Source organism: Pseudonaja textilis, chromosome 7, assembly GCF_049901715.1.
Source record: "Pseudonaja textilis isolate UNSWEBS1 chromosome 7, rPseTex1.2, whole genome shotgun sequence".
Lineage (NCBI taxonomy): Eukaryota > Metazoa > Chordata > Lepidosauria > Squamata > Elapidae > Pseudonaja > Pseudonaja textilis.
The window spans coordinates 56,275,509-56,297,685 of record NC_141996.1 but is presented as its reverse complement, the minus strand read 5'-3'; the positions used below and the strand labels follow the sequence as shown (position 1 = coordinate 56,297,685).

Below are 22,177 nucleotides of genomic sequence, written 5' to 3'. Positions count from 1 at the left end.
TTTTGACATTTATGATTGTTGCAGCATCCCCATGGTCACATAATCAAAATTTGGGCCCTTGGCAACTGGCATGTATTTATGACAGTTGCAGTGTCTTGGGGTCATGTGATCACCATTTGTAACCTTCCTAGCCAGCTTCCGACACGCAGTCAATAGAGGAAGCCAGAATTGTTTAACAACCACATGATTCAATTAACAGTTGAAATAATTTGCTTAACAACCATGGCAAAACAGTGTAAAACAAGGCACAATTCACTTAACGGTTGCCTTGTTTAACAACAGAAATTTGGGGCTCAGTTGTGATTGAGGACTATCAGTATTTCCGGATCTATAACCTCCCATTACTTTCTCCAATGAAGCAGCAAGGTTATTAATTCTAAAAAACTATCTCTAGCAAGCTATACAACCATGGCAAAATCTGCCTCCCCACTCTTTGCAGCTATTTCTGACCTAGTTTCTTTGTTTCTAATTCCCTCTGTTTGACATTGCTCAGTAAGTTGAACAAGTGTCAAACACATGTTTCTGCTCAGGAATTCCCATCATAAATTTCTTTGTTTCACTTTATTTTAATGAGATGTAGTAAAAACCTGAAATTGCAGAATTGTGCAATAACATCACACTATCCGATTCATTCTTCAATACTGATTTGCAAAGCAAGACAGCAGCAAAGCCAGATGAGAAAAACAGTCAGCATTTCTGTAAGGACTGACACACTCAAATCAATACATTATAGTTTGGCAGAAAATCACAACAGAGTATAAATTCGTGGATAATCAATACTATGAAGGCATTTATGATAGAGAGATGAGTAGTGTTTTAAATCAACACATTGGGAATGGGCTTAGAATAGGACTTACATGTTCATAACTATGAACATGACTTCTCAACTAAATCGGAGATGAAACTGATGCTATAATGTCAGACACTTCAAACTTTATATATTGATATGTTTTGAATGAAAGAACAGACTAGGATAAAAGAAAGCAGCTTCAAATTCTCTCTTAAATAAACTTAACTCACTGTGTCATTGTGAAAATTAAATGAAAAAGTCTGCTACCCTGATCTCCATGAAAGAAAAATCGGATAAAAGGCTTGTTTGACTTCCATCTGCTACTTAATAATCTTAGATCGTTCCGTTGCTAGCCAACGAAAACATCTTTTTTTTTATTTTAACTCTTGAATTAGCATAGTCATTGTTGTTACAGGTTTCAAATCTAATCTAAATCTTTACTGTTGGTTGATCATTTATTTTCTAGTTGCTCATTATGAAAGAAGGTCATATTAATGCCCTATTAATCTTCTTTAATAAATACTAGGAATGCTTACCTAATGCTTTCCCAAAAGTATATCTAATACATATTACAACACTTGAGAAGTATGCCAACATGAACAATCAATGGTACAATTTTTTGCAGCATTTTTTCATAGAAGCATCAGTATTTTATTGAATTAACTAGCTAACTTGTAACAACTAATGCCAGAATAGCACATCCTCCACTTTTGCAATATATTGTAGTTGTTCAGCATAAACTTCTCAACCATGAAATGAGCAAAATACAAGTTAGCAATAATTTAACTTGCAAGACTACTTATAGGTTAATATTTTTCCAAAGTGGTGCCCTCCAAAAGTGGTGCCCTCCAAATGTTGACTGGGAATGTTGGGAATTCCCAGAGTGCCCTAGGATTGTGGATATCAGCATATGTGGTAGCCATTTGTAAGACAAATATGCTGGACATTTGCCAATTGCATAGCAGAAATACACCCAATAAAGCTTCTTTATTACTGTATAGCCATGGAGGAGAAAATGAATTTTTACCTGTTATATGTTTAAGATATAGAAACCCAAGTCAACAAAGCACTCACCTCATTTACCTGATCAGCAGATCTGTGGTGGCCCTGGTCTTAGGCTGCTGCTTTTAAATGTCAGATCAGCCTGCAATAAGGCTAGCCTTATTGCCAATTTGATCCTCAAAGAGAAGGCTGATCTGGCTTGTATAACCAAGACCTGGCTGGGACCAGAGGGAGATGTTCCCCTCATAGAAATGTGCCCAGTGGGTTATTGAGCATGGCACCAATCTAGACCTCAGGGTCGGGGATGGGTGTGGCTGTTGTTATCAGAGAATTTCCAGTAGCCTCCAGGGGCACTGCTCCACAAGTGCCTGGCTGTGAGACCCTTTTTCTTAGGTTGGGCTCAAGGCATCAGGTGAGATTGCTGCTGCTGTAACAGCCTCCCTGCTGTGTGGCAACTTCACTACCCAGGCTCCTGGACCACCCCGCTGGGCTGCTGGTGGAATTCCCCAGGCTTATTGTTCTGAGGGATTTCAACCTGCAATCCCTGGGGGTGGGGGTGGAGGTAGTCTGAGATTTCATCGAAACCATGACTTCCATGGGACTCTCCCTGGTCATCCAGCATTTGACTAGGAATAGTGGTCACACACATAATATGCTGTTCTTGTCGGAGCAGTGCCTATTTGACCTAGAATTGGTGGACCTGTGTGTGTCGGCCAGGAATAAGACAGCTGCTGGAAGAGACTTGCCATCCAGCCAGGACCCCTGATCACTCTTGGTTTGGACCCTCAGGTCTCCAGCCTGCTCTTATTTCAGATGCTAGCGGTCTGCTTTGGATCAGAGGTAAGCCATTTGGTCCTTTTGAGACCAAAGTTAGTTAGATAATGTGTGCTTTTTTAGACGGGCGGGGGGGACTTGTCCAAAATTTGGCTGCAAGGGAAGGGTCACAACCAGACTTGCACAAAGGATGGGCCCATGTCTTTCCCAGCCTATTTCATTGGCAAAACAGTCCAGGGGTGTCCTGTGGCTGGGACCTGGTGGAATATTGTCTCCCCTGAGAGTTGATCACTCTCTTGTATTGTATTGAAGGAGGATCGCACCCTCAGTCTGGGTCATGCCCAAGAAAGTGTGATTCTTAAAGTAAGATTTATTTTACTGTATTATGTGGTCTCAATTTGGCAGTAGTACTTGCTTCCACCATTGACACCCTACAGGAAAAGAAGTTTTGTTTTTTTTAAAAAAAAAGGAAAAAGGAAAAAAAAGGGAATTTTCAAGCAACTGGTTAGGCTGGTGTTTCATAAAGATGTTGTTTTTATGCTGTTATTTTTGTCATTGCAGTTGTATTGTTGACTATTGTTGTTGATCTTATTGTTGTATTTGTCATCCTGCGATGAGATTTTTGAACATATGCCTCTTGATTATTTTGCTTCTGTTTCAACTTTTCTCCCGATGAATGTTATGCCTCAATTTCACTGGAGCATGCCTCTGTCAAGGGTCCTTTTTGCCTTCTTCCCATTATCTATTGTATCTCTATTGACTCATTTATTTCAAATTGTTTATGCTCAATTTGTTATATTGGTTTATTTTTCTCTTCCTGATTGTCATTTCATATTCTTTATGATACTGCCTAAGTTAATTGGAGGAAGTTTAATCTCGCTGCTAGGATTGAGTTTTCCATTCCTTCTTTTGTCTGAATTGCTATTTTTCATCCTGGGTGCTTTTTCTTTCACCATTATGATTTTTTCTTTACCTGACCCTGTTTTTTTAATTTCTGTCCTTATTTGCTCTCAACTCATTATTAGTGTCTTTTAGCTTGCTTTTCTAAGTGTCTGTATCCCAACTTAATTACTTCCTGCCATGTCACCCCTTTTTCCTGTAGATAAGGGTCAGCTTGTTTGCTGGAAGGGTGTGTTGTTTTACTTCCTGTGCCTGCTACCTTTCCTGTAGATTAGGGTTGGCTCTCTTGCCAAGGTTGATCATTTATTTTTCTTTCTCCTTAATTTTTCTTTGGGGAGGAATTGATCTTTTCCATACATAAGGACTGTCTGTGTTGGCAGGGTTCAATTCCCTTCCATTTCCCTAGCCAGCTGGGTTTCTGGGCTGGCTCAGTGGATGAAACAAACAGAGATTGCAAAAACAAAAAAGAAGAGAAGAGAAAGTCAGATGGAGACCTAAGCATCAAGCACCTATCCTAGACATAGAAAATAACCGGGTATGACCAATCACTTAAATAAGTATGAGATCCAGTTTGAATAAATGAGACAAGCCATAGGCTCGAGGCGAGTGGGAGTTCGGCCCTGTGTTTCTGTTTTTCCCCATGAGGGAAACAGCCAGGAATGAGCAAAGCCATTGGCAGCGCAATGTATAAAAGTGGTGCGCATGAGACGAGGAGCTGTAGGCTTGAAGTGATTAGAGGTTCTGCTCAGCCTTCCCATTTTTTTCTCAGTGAGGGGAGCAGCCAGAAATGAACAAAGTGCCTGAAGGTACTCAATGTGTAATTGCCAAATGCACGAACTGGATACAGGGCTACATAATAGCTACACCGAATCTTGCTTGCAAACAAGTTTATTACAGACCTATTATTTATTGCTTCGTATAGATACCGATCATCAATGTAACCACAAGCGTCTGAGCCAGACCACTTTTCCATTGATAAGGAAGGCCTCTTTCCGTTGGCCTGTGGACTAGAATTACATTCATATTCATATAGCTAATGTGTGTTGCCTTTTTCTCATTTCCCCTCCCCTGTTCGTTTACTGTTGGATGTTCTTGCTTTGTGATGGGGGGGGCTCCCTGTTGAGGATGGTTATGTCTATAATTTGGTAAAGACATCCTAGGCGCCACCATGCAAACTTTTGCCAAACTTTTGGAACTTTCAGCGTATAAAAATTTTTTTTAGAGATGGAAGATTTAATTGCTTTCTAATTTATTTGCAAGCTGTGAGCCCACAATCTTTGTCAGGAAACATTGTGGACAGCACGAACAGACTTTGCTGTGAATGTGACTCAAAGAAGAGAAAGTCTTGTCTCTGTGTGTGCCGGGGTATTTGAATAAAGTTTTAAATGGAAAAAAAGAGGGAAAAAACAGCAGCTGCAAATTCAACTTGTGTAAAATATGACTGAAGGAATCTGGGCTTTACAAAAATAAAAAAGAGGAAGAAAACTTTACTTTGTCTTTTCACTTCACAACAACAAAAATAGTTGTCTCTATTTCTCTTTTGTTAGTAAAACACTACATTTTACCATAAAGTTCTCTCACACATCTTCCATAGAACCTTTCTCATTTCTTTTCCTTGCAAAAAAAAACTTGCTATTGCCTTTCCTCTATGTGTATTAAACATATTACATCTTGTTTGGGGATTTGGGCAGAAATGATTAACACCATTATAAGTAATGTTAAGGAGTACCCAACTCAAATAATATCAGTGTCCTCTGTTGCAGATACTATTATGCTTCTGCTACATGAGAAAGTTGTACATTTTAATCAGAGGATAATGGCATGTGGTATGCATATGATGCAGCTGATAAGGAAAATGAAGGGCACATGTTTAAAAATAAAATCAAGGATCTCCTATTGTTAAGTTCGAGAAAAAGGGGAGGCCACACCAGAGCATATCAATAACACGCTTTATTCAGGGAATAAAGGGGGCTGTCGCGTCTGCATGCTAACAAACAGACCTTCCAGCGAACAGCGGCTGGCTCGACCTAGCAGCCGGCTTTTATAGCCGGCTGTCGAAGGGAGCCAGCCAATGGGGGCTGCAAACGCCCCCGCAGGATGAGCGGACCGGATAGGGAACTTGTGTCAGTCCGAGGACATAACACCCCTTCCCCTAGATACGAACACGAATAGTCCTTTAAGTAGCGGGTGGTTTGTGTGAGCGCCCGACCGGCGCAATTCTGGCGATGCACAAAGTGGCATAGAGTTCTGGGAGTCAGGAACTGGCTTTGCGGACAACAGGGTCGATCTGGGGTCGGTCTGGAGTCTGGGAGTGGTCACCGTCCTCGGGTTGGATTGTTAAATTGTCATTGTCACGCAACCCGGTGGTGTCGTCAGGTGTGTACGGCTGATGACTCTGTGGGACGGTCCCGGTCTACCGTCCGTTCCTCGACTCGGCTGGTGGAGACTGGTCACTCTGGAGGTCCCAGCTAGGATTCGGTGCGGCGATTGGAGAGTCACTGGAGTCCCTGGGTCAGCGTTGGCATGTTCGCCCGGCGACTCCTTATCTGGTCCAGATGCCTCCGCCAGATACGCCCGTCCCCCAACTGGATGCGGTATGACCTTGGACCGGTGATGGCCACGATTTCCCCAGGTACCCACAGGGGATCGCCTCGTAGTTCCTGACAAAAACTTGGTCCTGTAATACAAAACTCCTGACCCTAGTGTTAGAACCAATTGGTGTGTCTGGGCAATAGTGGGGATGCAGTCTATCTAGCACTGTCCTTAGACATCTGCCCATCAGTAATTCGGCTGGGGACTTGTTTGTGACAGTACATGGGGTCGAGTGTTGGCTTAAAAGAAAACGAGAGAGTCTGGAGTGCCAGTCGTCTTGAGTGAATCTTGCCAATGCCTCTTTTGCTGACCTAACGGCTCTCTCCGCCAACCCATTGCTAGCGGGATGAAAAGGGGCCTTTAGGATATGCCGGATGCCCAGGTTGGTGGCATACCGGCTGAATTCTGTGGACGTAAATTGGGGGCCATTGTCTGAGACTATGGTGTCAGGCAGACCGTGTGTAACAAATAAGCGGGTCAGAGCCTGGGCAATTGCTCGGGTGGTGGTTGTGGGTAGGAGAGCCACATCGATCCATTTGGAGAAGCGAATCCACGACCACCAGGAAGGTCTTGCCGTGGAAGGGCCCGGCCAAGTCAATGTGCAACCGTGACCACGGTGCGTTGGCACTTTCCCATTTGGTTGGGGTGGTGATCGGTGGTGCTGGCCTGGATTCTTGACAGGGCGGCAGGAGCTTACCCATTTCGTGATCTCATCGTCCATGCCCGGCCACCAGACATAACTCCGAGCCAACGCTTTCATCCGGACGATGCCAGGTTGCCCCTCGTGTAACGCCTTCAGGACGGGTGTGCGCAGCGGTTTTGGAATGACAACTCTGGTCCCCCATAACAGGCAGCCCTGTAAACTGGAAAGTTCTTGCTGGCGGGTTTTAAACGGTGAGAATTCAGTTGAGAGATTACTGCCCGACCACCCTCCGTACCCAGTCCAGAACCTGGGCGATAAGTTTATCTTTTTGGAGTGGAGGCGATGTCGCCAGCGGTGACTGGGATGTCGAACTCACTGGCATCGAAAATGGCATGGACTGGGGCGGGTCCTCCACGGGTGCTGGCAACGGGCAGCGGCTGAGGCGTCGGCGTGGCTGAGGTTTTTCCTGGGCGGTGAACCAGTTTGTGCGAGTAAGCTGCCAGGAATAGGGTCCACCTAGTCATCCTGGGGGACAAGACTTGCGGTGTTTGTTTTTCTCCTGAGGCGAGCCCCAACAGTGGTTTGTGATCTGTGACAAGTTGAAGTTGTGACCAAAAAGAAATTCATGGAATTTTTTGACCGCAGCAACGCCGGCTAGGGCCTCTTTGTCAATTTGGCTATAATTACGCTCAGTTGTTGACAAGGTTCTAGAAAAGAATGCGATTGGCGCTTCAGAGCCATTGGGAAGTCTGTGGCTTAAGACAGCCCCAATCCCGAAAGGTGAGGCATCTGCAGCTAAGACTAGAGGAAGGTGCTGGTCAAATTGTATCAGGACAGCGTCCGAAGTGAGTAGCGATTTGACTGCCTTAAAGGCGTATTCCTCTTTGGGTCCCCAATGCCATGGAGTGTTTTTGTCTAGAAGTCTATGCAACGGTTCAGCTACTGACGCTTTGTGGGGTAGGAACGACGCATAGAAGTTTAGCAAACCCAGGAAAGCTTGTAATTCTGACTTGGAAGACGGAGTGGGTGCCTCATGAATGGCTTTGACTTTAGACTCCACCGGGTGGATGCCAGAGGCGTCTATTTTATACCCAAGAAAGTCCACCTGCCTAGTGGCGATGGCACACTTCTCCCTTTTTAGTTTGAGGCCATGCTGCCTGAACCTATCCAATACCGCTCTGACTCTGTGGAAGAGTTGGGGTCTGTCCCTGGCTGAAACCAAAATGTCATCAAAGTACAGAACCACGCCAGGGAGGCCTTGAAGTATCCGTTCCATTAATGACTGAAAGATGCCTGGGGCGACGCTAACGCCAAATTGGAGGCACTTGCATCGGAATGCCCCTCTGTGAGTGACAATAGTTTGTAATTCGGCCGTTTGGCTGTCAACAGGAAATTGCTGATAAGCCTGTGACATATCCAATTTGGCGAATATGGTTCCCGGCTCAAATGTGTGTAGTAAGTGTTGGATTACTGGGACTGGGTATGCGCTAGTCTGTAGATATCGGTTAATTGTGGTTTTATAGTCAGAACACATTCTGATACTACCATCTTTTTAAGGGTGTGACAATTGGAGTCTCCCATTTAGCAAAATCCGTGGGCTCGATCACCCCTTGTTGGAGCAATTTGTCCAGTTCTGCATCCAGCTTAGCGCGCAGAGCAAATGGTACTCTGCGCGGTTTTAAACGGACGGGAACTGCTTGGGGTCCACCGAAAAGGAAATGGGCGTACCGTTATAACAACCCAATTCATTGCTGAACACATCAGCATAGTCTGAAAATAGTGAGTCGATATCGGAAGGTGAGACAGCATGTACTCCCGTTAAGCTAAGGCTGAGATAGGGGAACCAATCCAACCCCAAAAGGCTAGGGAGGGTACCATCTACCACCACTAAAGGCAGATGGCCTTTAAAGGATTTGAATCTAACGAGGAACTTGCCTGTTCCGAGTACTGGAATATTCTTCCCTTGATAATCCCTCAAGGTGAGACAACTCTTCTGGAGTTGCTTCCTGGACAGGCTGGGTCGTATTTTCTTAAGTGTGCTCCATGAGATGATTGAGAGCGCTGACCGGTATCGACTTCCATAAGACAGGGTTTACCTTCTAAATGAATAGAGAGGTAATTTTATTAGGTGTCAAAAAGTGTGGTTAGCTTGGTAGCACGTATAACAATTTTCTACTTGCCTGGGTGGCCCGAGAGAAGTAAGGGACGATGACTTTTGTGGAGCCGCGTGCGTTGCCTGGCAGGCCCTGGCGATGTGGCCTTTCTTGTCGCAATTGTTGCAGGTGGCGTTCCTGAACCTGCAAGTCGTTCTGGCATGGGACCCCCCGCAGGAGAGGCACAACAGGATGTGTTTAGGCACGTTGCCGTTTTTAGGCCTAGCTCCTACCTGTGGCTGCTTGAAGGGTTTGAGGCGATGCACTTCTAAGTGTTCGGTGGGGTCTTCTTCGCTCACTGCTTCCTCGGAATGAACAGTGACCGGACTGGGTTTGGCTGCGCTTCCTTGTATTTCAGCGGCCGACTGGGTCGCTAGTTCTGCGGCCAAGGCTTCCTCGATCGCCTGGGTGAGGTTGAGATCTTTTCTGGCCAGCAACCGCCTCTGTAACCTTACATCTCTGACTCCACAGACGAGTTGATCCAGGAGCATGTCGTCTAGGTAATTTTTAAATTCGCAGTGGAGAGCTGCGGTTCTCAGAAGGCGACCATATACTGATTGATAGATTCCCCATCTGTTTGTTTCCTCATACGAAAGGCAAAACGTCTCGCTATCTGCGATGGCTTTGGGGAATAATGGTTGGAGAGTGTCTCCAACAGCTCGGACCAAGGGACGTTCTTTAATTCTCTTGGGGCGAGTAGCGCTGTGGCGGTATCGAATACTGTGGCCCCGCAGTAACTCAGGAAGTACGATTTCTTCCTGTTCTCTGTAGTGTCGGCCAGACCGATGGCATCAAGGTAGTGATTGAAGCGGTTTCTGTAAGAGTCCCACTTGTCTTCATCTGGCTTAAATGGTGGAAACGCGGATTTGAATTCATATTGGGTGTTCAGCCTGTTGGTAGACTGACCAATCTCACTGGGAATACAAGGCCCTGATAGGTGTGGCAACTGCAGCTCGCAGTGCTGCTTCAGCTCTTAGAGGATCTCTCTGGGTTACACGCTCTATGTGGGGCTATGGCTGTAGCGCCGTAACTGACTTCAGTTTGAATTTCGCGCCCTTACAAGGGCGTAGGCGGCTATAGCTGCAGCGTCGTGCTGACAGCTATTCAAATTGCGCGCCTAATGTGTTCTGGCGGCTGTGAGCGCAGCGCCGAAGTTTCGCTAACAACAGAATTCCGAACAGCAGCGGTTGAATTCTGTGCTCTAATGCTGGGTGGCTGAGGTTCTCAGTGCCCTACTTCTCACGTAGCTTTTTTAACTGAGCGGCTACACGCTCCACTTTCACTTCCGCAATTACGACTGACCGAGCTCTCAACGGCGCGGCTACGGTTCAGCGTTTCGGTGTGTGTTTTCAGCTCTTTTGATATTTGCTGCTGGTTGGCCAGATCCCACCTTCATCGCCAATGTTAAGTTCGAGAAAAAGGGGAGGCCACACCAGAGCATATCAATAACACGCTTTATTCAGGGAATAAAGGGGGCTGTCGCATCTGCATGCTAACAAACAGACCTTCCAGCGAACAGCGGCTGGCTCGACCTAGCAGCCCGCTTTTATAGCCGGCTGTCGAAGGGAGCCAGCCAATGGGGGCTGCAAACGCCCCCGCAGGATGAACGGACCGGATAGGGAACTTGTGTCAGTCCCGAGGACATAACACCTATCATGAATGCTGAATGTGTCAGAGACCTTTTATATGTGCTACAGCTGCCCTCCCAAGTTGCTGTCATTAAGTGCCTCTGCTCCTGCCTCTGAACACCAAATATGTTGCAACTCTGACTGTACAGTACTGTTGATTCCACAGGGATGTGGTGTCACCTGGATGGCCACCCTGTTTGTCCATGCTCTCTTTGCTCTATCTTGTTCATCTCCAACATGGGCCTGCCCATGTTGGCCAGGAGGGAGCATCCTCTGCTATCAACAACAACAATAACAACAACAACAAAAATTGTTTGCTCATGGAGTTTATGTCCTGGCTAAACATTTCTCCTCTACCTGTATTGTCTGCCAGTTACATAATATTGGCCTTCTTAAGGACATTTTGCCCCAATTTGGTATCCCTATCTATTTAGGAAGTGATAGGTGTACTCACTTTGCAAACCAGATAATTAAAGAAATATGTGAGGAAACTAACCTGAAATGGCAAGATTGTCTTCCACGAGCCTTGATGTCTATGAGAATGACATCCTCAAAAAAACTACAGGCCTCTCCCCACATGAAATAATAATGGAACACCCCATGTGGATACCTGCCTCTCCTCTATCCATGGACCAGTTGGCTGATATCCATGCTTTGGACTGTATCATACTAGACTATTGTTGTGCTCTCATTGTCACCATTAAGTCCTGTCATTCATAGGTTGTGGCTGCTCTTCACAAACAGTCTCTCCCTTGTCATTCCTTAGTGCCTGGTGACTGGGTACTGGTCAAAGGATTTCAATGGAAACACTGTTTGACTCCTCGTTGGAAGGGCCTGTTCCAGATCCTACTGACCACCAAGGCTGTAAAGTGTCAATGCCTGCCTTCCTGGGTGCACGCATCGCACTGTAAGAAGGTACCCGCCCCAGACAAGGAAGCTCGATCAACTTTAGAAAGCCACAGCAAGGCAAAGATTGAAGCTTTGCCCAACAGGGAGGCAAGTGCTAGTAACCTCTGCCCCTGATCACCCTACAACCTTTGCTCGAGACCACAACGGAGCAGCTCAACATCATTTCTATCCACCATCATTGAATAACCTATGCCAGAGCTATGGAAGACCAGTGCTACCTGCAAGCAACCACCTGCATAACAAGAGGTTTGATGTCTGCTGTATGGATAATAATGGTGTTACTTTTGCTTAGTAGCTCACTGCATCTCTTTAGAGCGCTGCAGTCCATGAAACGAGAGACTATCAACAATGAGATATCTGCCATACCTGAGCCTCACCCAAGCCCTACCCAGGCCCTGCACGAGTCTACTGCAGCCCCTGATTGCTCTTACCGAGTGCCCTCAGATACTCCCCCAGTGCAGAGAAGGGCAGTTGATAAAAAGCCCCCAACTGATGATATCACCCCAAAAAATACTTATTTGAACCTGGCTAAATCCTATTGAGCTACACATGCCACACATAAATTAACTGAATGTTAGGTTTGCAATTATGCTGGGGGGAGTGATAACATGCTATCTATGTTTGCAACATCAATGGCAAAAGCATGGTACATCCAGAAAGCAGCTAGTAGCCTTCTCCAATTTATACCAGAAAAGTTTATCCCCCCTGCAATCCATGACAATCACAACTCATGCCACTATGGGAGAATCTAGTAGGTCTTCCCTACCAGAGGTCAGTAGAGTGCCCTCTGCACAGTCCATTGCATCCCAGGTCTCTGGATTGTCCTCCCATTCTGCTTGAGGGTACAGGACCTCATCCATTACATCTATGACCCCTGTGACTAGGGCTATACAGCTATGAGAAAGGGCAACAGTTTCCAGCCAAATTAAATGCAAACACTCTTATAAGGACCTGCTGCTGTAACGCTGCGAATTAAAGTAGATTTCTCCTTCATCTTACATAAATGTCAGAGTATATTCATGAACTGGAATAGAGCTTAGTAACAAGGTCAGCCAATGAGACTGAGTTGAGGGCTGAAACTTAAAGAGAGAATCTGGGTGTGGTTTATCTCTGTTCTGTGCTCAGCTCTAAAGTGAAAGAGAAATTAACTTGCTTGCTTGCCTTCTGAACTAAAATGAAACTGATGTCTGTTTCTGAGCTCCCAAGTTGCTGCTCTGCTCTGAACCTGTAATATGTCTGTAATATGTCTGCTTCTGTTTGAGTTTGCTCCATGTTGGAGAAATCTACAACTGGTATTGTAAAATTTACTTAATATGTTTATAAAGATGTTAAATGAAGCATCAGCCATCTGTGTTTACTTTTCTGTCGCTGAATTTACTCTGCAAAACTCTGACATGGCGGCTCCCTCTCTCTGGAACATCCTTCCCCCAAAGATTACAATGGCCCCCACTCTAAGGATGCACATTTAGCACACATAGTGATTTTAAGCTTCAGCATATGTATTAGTTTGTTGACCTGGTGTTGTCCTATGAGGACAAAGAGGTGTGACAGTGAGAAAAGGACAACTAGGCTCTAAAGTTGGTGTACGCCACTGCCTAATTGAAGGCCTCAAATTAACGATATATAATAATGCTGGATGAGCTGATTTTGCAATCATGGCAAAATACTTGCAATCTGCTGAACTGATTTTGCAGACACAGCAATACATTTGCTATCTGCTACTTCTGCAAAAAGTATATATTTGCTGGACAATCCAAAATAGAATTATTTTGGATCACGAATGTCTGGGACATTGAGAAAAAGGGGAACTGAAAGTAGCAGGTGGTAAATAAGTTGGCATATACCTACAAGTGGGTTTTAATTGATGGACCGTATGAGGGAATAGGGAAGTACATCCAGTAAGATTACATACCACTGGGTGGGCTTCAGAAGAAGTAGGGTATAAAAGAAGGGGGTAAATCTCAATTCAGGGCCATTGATAGCTATCCTTTCTGGAGTTAGCTACTATCTCTGGACCTCATTGCAATGGCAAGGCAGGAATGCTATGGGCCCCATCCCCGAGGGACCCAGAAGAAGGCCCTTCTGAGTGGCGGCTCCCTCTCTCTGAAGCATCCTTCCCCCAAAGATTAGAATGCCCCCCAGTCTAATACTCTTCTGGAAGATGCTGAAGACCTGTCTCAGCTGCCTCTAAACCCCTGATTAATTGCTCATACAAAGCAGACGGTACTCAGTTTCTGATGCAGCCACATCTCAGCTTTACTTTGAGAAATCAGGATTAACAGCTGCAAGAATGGGAAACTCATGAAACACCAGTGCTGAGAGCTAACACCTCTCAGCGCTTTAAATACCCTCTTCCATAATCCAGCCTCGGTTATCCAACATCCGCCTGGAGTAGTGAAATACCGCACCCTTCTAACATCTGCCCACCATCCTGCCTCTACTCCAAGTGCACCCAGTATGTCTCCCTTACCCCTCCAATCCTACACCCCTGTGCTCCCCTATGCCATCCATGCGCAACCCCACAGCCATGCACAGCCCCCATTCAGTCCGTTTGGGTTGTGTGCACATTGCCATCTCCACTCAGGGGCTCTGCAGCAGCCCACCATTTTGCAGCAGCCCCGTCATTTGGTCTCCACATCAAGTGGATGAATGCCAGAATGCCAGGTACTTTAGTCTCTAGCCCCGAGCTCCTGGGTGGCTGCAATGTCCTGTCAGCGCTATCCCCCTCATAACCCTGCCAATGTGTCAGGCTCTGGAACAGGTCAAAAAGCACCCAAAGCTCAATATGCAGCCCCCTCTACCATGGATCCATCTGGAAGACAAAAGGGAACAGAATGAGACACACATCTATGACCTCCTCGCTCCCCCCACCGCCTTGGTGGGATACATTTTATGGAATCATTGTTGTAACCATGGAGCTGCCAAGTGGTCTTGATCCATCCAGGATGCCTCATCAATGGGATACCCTTTCCACTTAACCAGATATTTAAGCCTGCCTCTACTTTGGCAGGTATCAAAGATATTTTCCATCTCATAATGGTCATCCTGTACAGGCCCCGGGGTGTCTGATTCTGGGTCCATCCCCATAGTGGGTTTTGGCAGGCTACTATGGAATACCAGGTGTACATGTTTAAATCATGAGGGTAATCTTAACTGAACGGTTACCAGATTAATTACTCGTACTACAAGGAAAGGTCTGACGTATTTAGGGCCTAGTTTTTTACATGGCAACCCCAAATTCAAATACTTAGTGGATAGATATACACAATCCCCTATGTTGAATGGTCTATGTTGCTCACTTTTGATTGGCATGTTTTTTGTATGCTTTGACAGCTTTGTTTAACGCTTCCTGTATGCCTTTCCATGTGCTTTGTATGCTCGTAGCCCAGATTGAGGCCATGGTGGGATTTTGGGGTGTTTTGGACCATTCTGGGATGGGCACAAAGTCTAGTTCATGTAACACTTGGAAGGGGGAATTTCCCATGCTATTATGCACTGTATTATTGTAGGCCACTTCAGAGAATGGTAGAAGTTCAGCCCAATCTGTTTGCTGATACATTATGTAATAACATAAATACCACTTGATGGCTGCATTTGCTTGTTCTGCTGCACTGTTTGTACTGGGGTGGTACGCTCTACTCAATCCTTGTACAGACCCAATTGATCATAGGAATTCATGCCCGAACTGAGCAGTAAAGTGTACCTCTCTATCCAAAATAATATGGTGCGCGACTCCATGTAGTCTGTACACATGTTTGGTAAACATATTTGATAATTCTGGCTGACAAGAACCCATTACAAGGAATGAAGTGTGCCTGTTTTGAAAATAAATCTAACACTGTCCAAATAACAGCATACCCATGGCTAAGTGGTAAAGCTACTATGAAGTCCATGGCAATATCCTGCCATGGTTGATTGGGGTCAACAACAGATTGTAGTAATCCTAATGGTTTTCTGGGACATATCTTGGTAACAGTACAATTGGACATTGTTTTACATGGGTTTCTACATTATGTCTCATAGATGCTACCAGAACTGCCATTTTGCTAAATGCAATGTTTTTAGAAATCCATAATGTTCGGCTTGTTTGGCCTTATGACACCGTTTTAGTACTAGGTGACTGGCTGATGCTGGTACACACATTCCATTTCAAATGTCACTATGTGTTTTATGTTCTAGCAACCACCGGTCTTGAGCTACTGCTACTGGTAAATCTGCTGTCATAATATCGGTTCTTAGGGACTGTACAGCTCCTGGTTGTGGTATTATCGGCCGTACTATGTCTACTTGTTGATTGCTATATTGAGGCAGGCGTGACAATGCATCTGCTAAAAAGTTCCTGCCTGCCGGAACATACTTAATTTGAAGTTAAATCACCAAAAATATAATGCCCACCAAACTTGCTTGGGCGACAGTCTCCTGGGTGATTGTAATGCTTCCAAGTTCTTATGATCCATACATATTTCAAATGGAAATTGCACACCCTCTAATAGGTGCTGCCAGGTTACTAATGCCCAGCATACCACAAAGGCCTCTTTCTCCCAAATTGCCTAATCTCGCTCTGTCAAGTTTAACTTCCCAGATGTGTAGGCACAAGGCTGTAATATCCCTTGAACTTTCCATTGCAATAACACTGTGCCCACAGCTACATCACTTGCATCTGCCTGGATTACAAAAGGATGCCCAGGGTCAGGATGTTTCAATACAGGTTCATTAGCGAACAGTTGCCTTAGACTATCAAACGCTTTCTGACATGATCCTGTCCATTCCAGGTTTTGGTTTGGTTTTGGTTTGATTATTCCAAGATCCGTAGCAAATTGGTCAAAGGAAATGCAATGGAGGCAAATGTGGGAATGAATTGCCGATATAAATTGGCAAAGCCTAGGAAACTATAACCTGCACCTTGTGTGGGTCCATATCAACACCATCACCTGAAATTCTGTAAACCAAATAGTCCAGTTTGATGCGATGAAATTTGCACTTTGACAATTTTCCATATAATTTAGCAGCCAGCAATTTTCGAAGTACCATTTTCACTAATTCCACATGCTCTTCCATGGTATTAGAATACATTAATATGTCATTCAGATAGATTAAAATGCCTCAATACAAATGTTCATGCAACATGGCTCTGGAACAGGTCGAAAACAACCAAAGCCCAACAACCTGGTTCTATCAGCAGGCCTGGGGAACCCATAGCAGGATGGAGCCCATTAAATGGCTTGTGTGATCTGCTGTCACCAGGGCGGGGGTGGTTTTATTATATTATACTATATTAATTTATTTGCTTCTTTTTATTAGTTTTATTGTTTTAAATGTGGTTTTATTTTCTGTAAGCCACCTTGAGTCTCCATGGGTGAATAGGCAGCAATATAAATTCAATAAATAAATAAATATTGCAGAATACTACTTAGTTAAATAAATAACAATCAAGAATTTATAGATCATCTTAGGAGAGACTTCCGGTTTGAGCTTCTTCAGCGACAGACCAAAACCTCATCTCTGCAAGGTTTCGATCCGTGCTCGTCACTGGAGTGCCCCAAGCCGGCTGGTTTCGGGGCTAAGCCACCCCGGGGTAGAGGTGGTGAAGAAGGGGGAGACTGCCTGCAGGGTTGAGGAGAGCTGCATCTCTCCTCCCCAGCTGGCCATTACTACCTTTCCCGAAGGCGGTTGTACCGGTGGTCAGAAATGGCCACCACAAAGAAGAACTTGACCAGAAAAGAATGTGCAGGAGGAAGATAAGAAGAGAAAGTTTTGGTTGACTGGGTCAAACAGCAAAAGCAACAAATAAGGTACCCTGGAATTTAAACTATTAAAAAAACAATAACATTGTTCCCTAAGAAGATTTTTAAGCTGTGAAGGAGAGAGAAAAGGGGAAAGATTTGGGGTTTTTTTTCTCCTTTTCCTATACTGACAGCTAAGAGACTTAAGCAAGAAATTGGAAAAAAATCCACTTCGACATTAATAGGCATTTAATGTTGTAAATAAATAGTCAAAGGGATAATAAAGATTTCTGGATAATCAAAAGCTTTTGAAAACAGGAAAGGAGAGAAAAAGAATAAAAGTGCAGGATCTGGAAGGGAGGAGACTGCCTGGAATTAAAAAGAACTTACAGCAAAACCTCAACAAGACTTCCAAAAGATACAGTTTAACTGAAACATTGCAACAAAATAGTAAAACCCCAGGAAGAGAAAGTGAAAAAAGAAATAAGAAGAAACAGCTTGGGACTATTTGGATTACTTGATGATCTCTGGATTTTTGGTTATTGTATTTGAATGACTAAAATCAATCAGGTGGTTGTTTAAAACTGTTTAAAATGGCTCCACTTTTAGAAGAACTGAAAATGGAACTTTAAAAGTACAAAGAAGATGCACAAGAAGGGAGAGGTTCTTTTGGCTTCGTATTTCAGTTCTTAGAAATGGAGATTTGGAACTATGAGAAACAACAAGAAATGCCTGCAGAACAAGAAGATTGTGACAAAGAAGAAGCCATCTTTAATGAAGAAGTAATCTTAGGTGGGGGGGGGAAAGGAAAGGGGGGAAAGAGAACGGAAAGTTTAAGATTGGAAAAACACCCCCTCCCAAAAAAAAATAGAGTGAAAAATAAATATAAAATCAGAAAGCAACAAAGGAGGGAAATGCAGAAGAGAGCATTTATAATCCTTTTTTAAAAGAATATAGTGTGCATTATAAGAATGTACCAAGCAGAATTTGATTGGAAGTTATGTATTATGTATTATATTGAAGGTCATAACCTTAAGGTATATATTTAAGGTATAAGTTTAAATAAGAGTTGAATGGATGTAATTAAAAGATATAAAGGTGTCAGACTCCAATTAGTAACTACAGGAGAAAATTTATTTAATGAGAAAAGATAATATGAATTTGAAACAGAACAGACAAAAGTATAAATATAATGATTTGAATTGAGATGAGATAATCAAAATAAAATTGAGAAAATTAAAAGAGGGGAAAAACTATATAGAAAATGTAGAAAAGTATAAGATATGGAATAGAACACAAAAAGGAACATGAAATTGAGTTTTGTGTCTGTATAAAGAAGTTCAACCCGGGACCATGCTATATTTTCAAAAAAGATGTTTTACTTGTATTTTGTATGTGTGAAAACCCAAATAAAACTTTATTTTAAAAAAAGAATTTATAGATCATCTTTATAAGCTAGACAGATCTGAATAAATAATCAAACAATAAACTTGCTAGCAAATTATTACAATTCAAAAGAAAGGAACAATAACAGTGAATACAGAATTGATAGAAATCAATTAGATTGCATCATTAAATCCATTTGGAAATTGACAGTGCCGTCATAAGTGTATCCACCTCAGAAGTCATTTTTACTGAATTAATTTATGCAAGTCAGTGTGGGGTGGAGGATAAGTATGTATGCTTATCATTTATTTTAGAGTATTTTAATGCTAATCACACCTTAGCTCTATGCACTCTTCAAATGCACGTTTGTTCTATTCACTCTTAAAATGACAATTAAAGCAGATGATAAGGCAAGATGAAATGTTTAAAACAAACAAGCATAGGTTGAGTCCTCTCCTAATGTGTAATGCTTCACTTCCAGGTTTATAACATTGTTCTACAATCTGGATCCACCAAGAAAAAAACACGATTAACCAGAATCTCAAATAAATCCAGGGAAGGACTTGCAAAAGATGCCCTGATAGCTGAACAATATACAGGACTGAAAGAGTTACAGGCTGACTTTCTGTTTTTGTTTTTTATTTGGGATTTGGGATTGCAGTCTCACAATTCTTTCACAATAATCAGGATTCAGGACCAGTCATTGCTTTTTTATTAGAGATAGGAGGTGACCCATTCAGCTGCTTTTTGGGCTGAGCAGAATGAAAGAATGGAGCCACTTCCCATATGTTAATTTTAAAAAAGATTTGTCTATGATATTCCTGAATCCTGATTATTACAAAGGAAAGCAAAGGAAAGCAAACCAAAAACTGAAACAGCATGTGTGCTTGTAACACTTTCAACCAGAGGCCTGAGTATTATTTTTCAGCCACTGGGACATTTTATGCAAATTACTTTTTTCACCAAATGATAAGTAAAGATTTAGAAGCATTTTGTCACCTTCCATTGACCCTTCTGCTATATTTATCCATTTATTTATTTAGTCATCACTGAATAATGCTGCCACTCACTGAAACAACACAAAACTGAAGGAACTTAGTGTCTATGATCCAGCTTTGCTGGTGAAGAAAATGATGGCTTGCACTCTCAACAAACTCAAAAGGCTTCTGAAGTACTTCACTAGACCAAATGAAGACATGGAGCCCAAGAGTCTGGAACAAAGTGTAGTCCTACCAGCCTAGATGTTCGCAGCTTATCTAGAGATCAGATGAATAGTATTTTATAGAAAAGGATTTAGGGGTGGGGATGGGGGTGAGATGTACAGTACATGCAAATATACTCCCGACTTTGGCCCTAGTTGTGTCAGCACAGAGTTTATAGATATGTTAGGAATGTTGAGATGTTAAAACTAAACTGCCTGGGGGATTAGGGGCACCGAATTTACCAATGACTCAAGTGCACCAACTTGAAACAAACCACCCCCGTTTTAATCTTTCCTACTGCGCGGCAATTCAATCCCGGGTTCATTGCCTGCGGACAAAGGAGTTCTTGGTGAGAAGGTGAGGAAAAGAAGCGTGACCAAGAACAGCCTCCGCCTGCCACTCCAGAAGAGAATGGCGTTCAACTGTGCGCCAGGAGAAAGAGGAGGGCACGGCGCTCACAGCTGGTCTCTCATGCTAGCGGGACTTCATTTCCACCCCCACTTCCACTACGAAATCTAAGAAAAATCTCTTCAGTCCTCCGCCGAAAAGAACCACAAGCCAATTCTGCCAACATTGCGCCCGATTCCCCCAGAATAGTCCGACGCGCTGCCTTCTGTCTGCCAGGGCCTTCTGTCTGTCTCTGGAGTATCTGCAGCCCGCTCTTTCGCTGACCTCTCAGCTGACTTACCTGAGATGCCTCCTCCGATCACGATCACGTCGCACTTGTTGTGGTCGCTGCTCATGATGGCTGGTCACCGACTCCAACTGTAGCGGCTGTTCCTGCAACCGCAGAGGTTCCTCGTCAACTGCCACCCAGACACAGGGACAGGGACAGCCGTCGTGATAAGCAACACACACCCCTTTCGCTAGCTCAGCGGGAGACTCCGCCCGCTGCTGGCAAAGGGCGGCCGAGTCTGCAGCTCAGGCAGTGAGCCTCACCTGAGCGGACGCAGTGCTCAAGAGTTCTCCGAGTCGCCCCCGTTATTCCCCGGCGGCAGGGATATAGCTGCTGCCTTCCTTAAGGCAGGAAATCAATAAATGAGGTCGACTGGAGCAGCGGACGACATGAAGGCTTCACCTGTTGAATGTGTGCATGCCCTGGTGCTGTTCAAGGTGGAAATAAGTTCTTAAAATATTCCCTAAGGAATAATGGGTCTGATACCACTGAATCTTGCCAAAAGTTCAGTGTAGAGATCCAGTCTTTTACATGCTTTTGTTATACTCATAGATACACACACACACACACACCAGTGATCCATGCAAAACTTCTCTGCATAGCTTTTCTTCACAATAAGCCTGTCAGTCCAATTTCTATCCAGTTATTTTCTGCTGTCATTCTATTTTACCCCACTGACCATTGTACACGTGTGCTTCTATTGAAATCCAATGGGCATTCAGCTTCATTTCAGTGCATTCATACTGAACATAAGCATTCTTTACAATACAATGAGTACTTCGCTTGACTTGACTCTCTTGAAAGCAGTGGGTTGATATATGGGATGTTAATTTATCATATTTAAAAATGGCTTTTCCAATATATAGTTTGGAATATACATTTTTCAATGTTTTAATGTAGCAAGCATTGATTTTAAATCCTAATATATAATTGCAAAATAATAATGGAAGCAGTCATTTAATTTCCAAAACAAATTTAAATTGGAATAACTACTATAAATATCACCTATTGAACCATCAAAAATTTACTCTTTGATTTTCTGATTTACAGTTGTTTTTGTTGTTATTTAGTTATTGGTTCTTTGCCTAGGCAGCCAGCTATTTGAACTGGATTTGGTATTTTTATCCGCCTATCAAATCCTTAGAAGGATCTGGAATAGGCAGATATTGATGTTTAATGGTATTACAGATATCATCAGAGGATGTAAGCTATTCAAAGTTAAACTGCATTTTGCAATTGACTGATGGTGAATCTGTCAATGCCGATGGTATTGGTACTCCAGTTATTTTGGAACTGTACCCAAGGTAGTTATTGCTATTAATACTACCTTTGCTTTCTTTTGCCATAGTCATTCTATTTCTAGTTGCAGGTCTTCTGCTCCCTATCCATGGAATGTGTCAGGAGACCATTTTCAAAGCTAAGGAACTGGACACAACCATTTCTTTTTCCCCTAAAGGCAGGATATAATTGATACTGAAAATACCACCACTGACAATTGCATTGTTGAGACTGATTTTCATCTGCAGAACTTAGACTAAAGCATCTGGGCTAATTTCTTGTTTCTTTTCCATTTCTGGATTTTTGCATTTTGCTCGATTAATTATTCTGATGAACTTTCATGTAACAATTTGGATAGCCCCCATCCTCATTTTGGATTTGAAAAGATGCAATGCCTTGTGCATATTTACTTCTAGGTAAAAAAAAAAAAAAAAACAGAAACAAAGCATAGGACTAGATAGTTATCCACCAGCTGCAACATTCAAATTGAAAGACTTCTGGAAAAATTGGTCGGGAGAGCA

General features: G+C 43.4%; 1 protein-coding gene across 1 annotated transcript in view; it reads right to left on the bottom strand.

The window, feature by feature from the left end:
* LOC113444733 (amine oxidase [flavin-containing] B-like) overlaps nucleotides 1-20,680 on the bottom strand; it is a 107,374-nt gene extending 86,694 nt beyond the window's left edge. Inside the window, exon 1 of the mRNA XM_087937710.1 lies at nucleotides 20,391-20,680. Within this exon, the coding sequence (XP_087793836.1) occupies nucleotides 20,391-20,445 (55 nt within the window). The 5' untranslated portion in view covers nucleotides 20,446-20,680. The remainder of the gene's footprint in view (nucleotides 1-20,390) is intronic.
* Nucleotides 20,681-22,177: the final 1,497 nt, after the last annotated feature.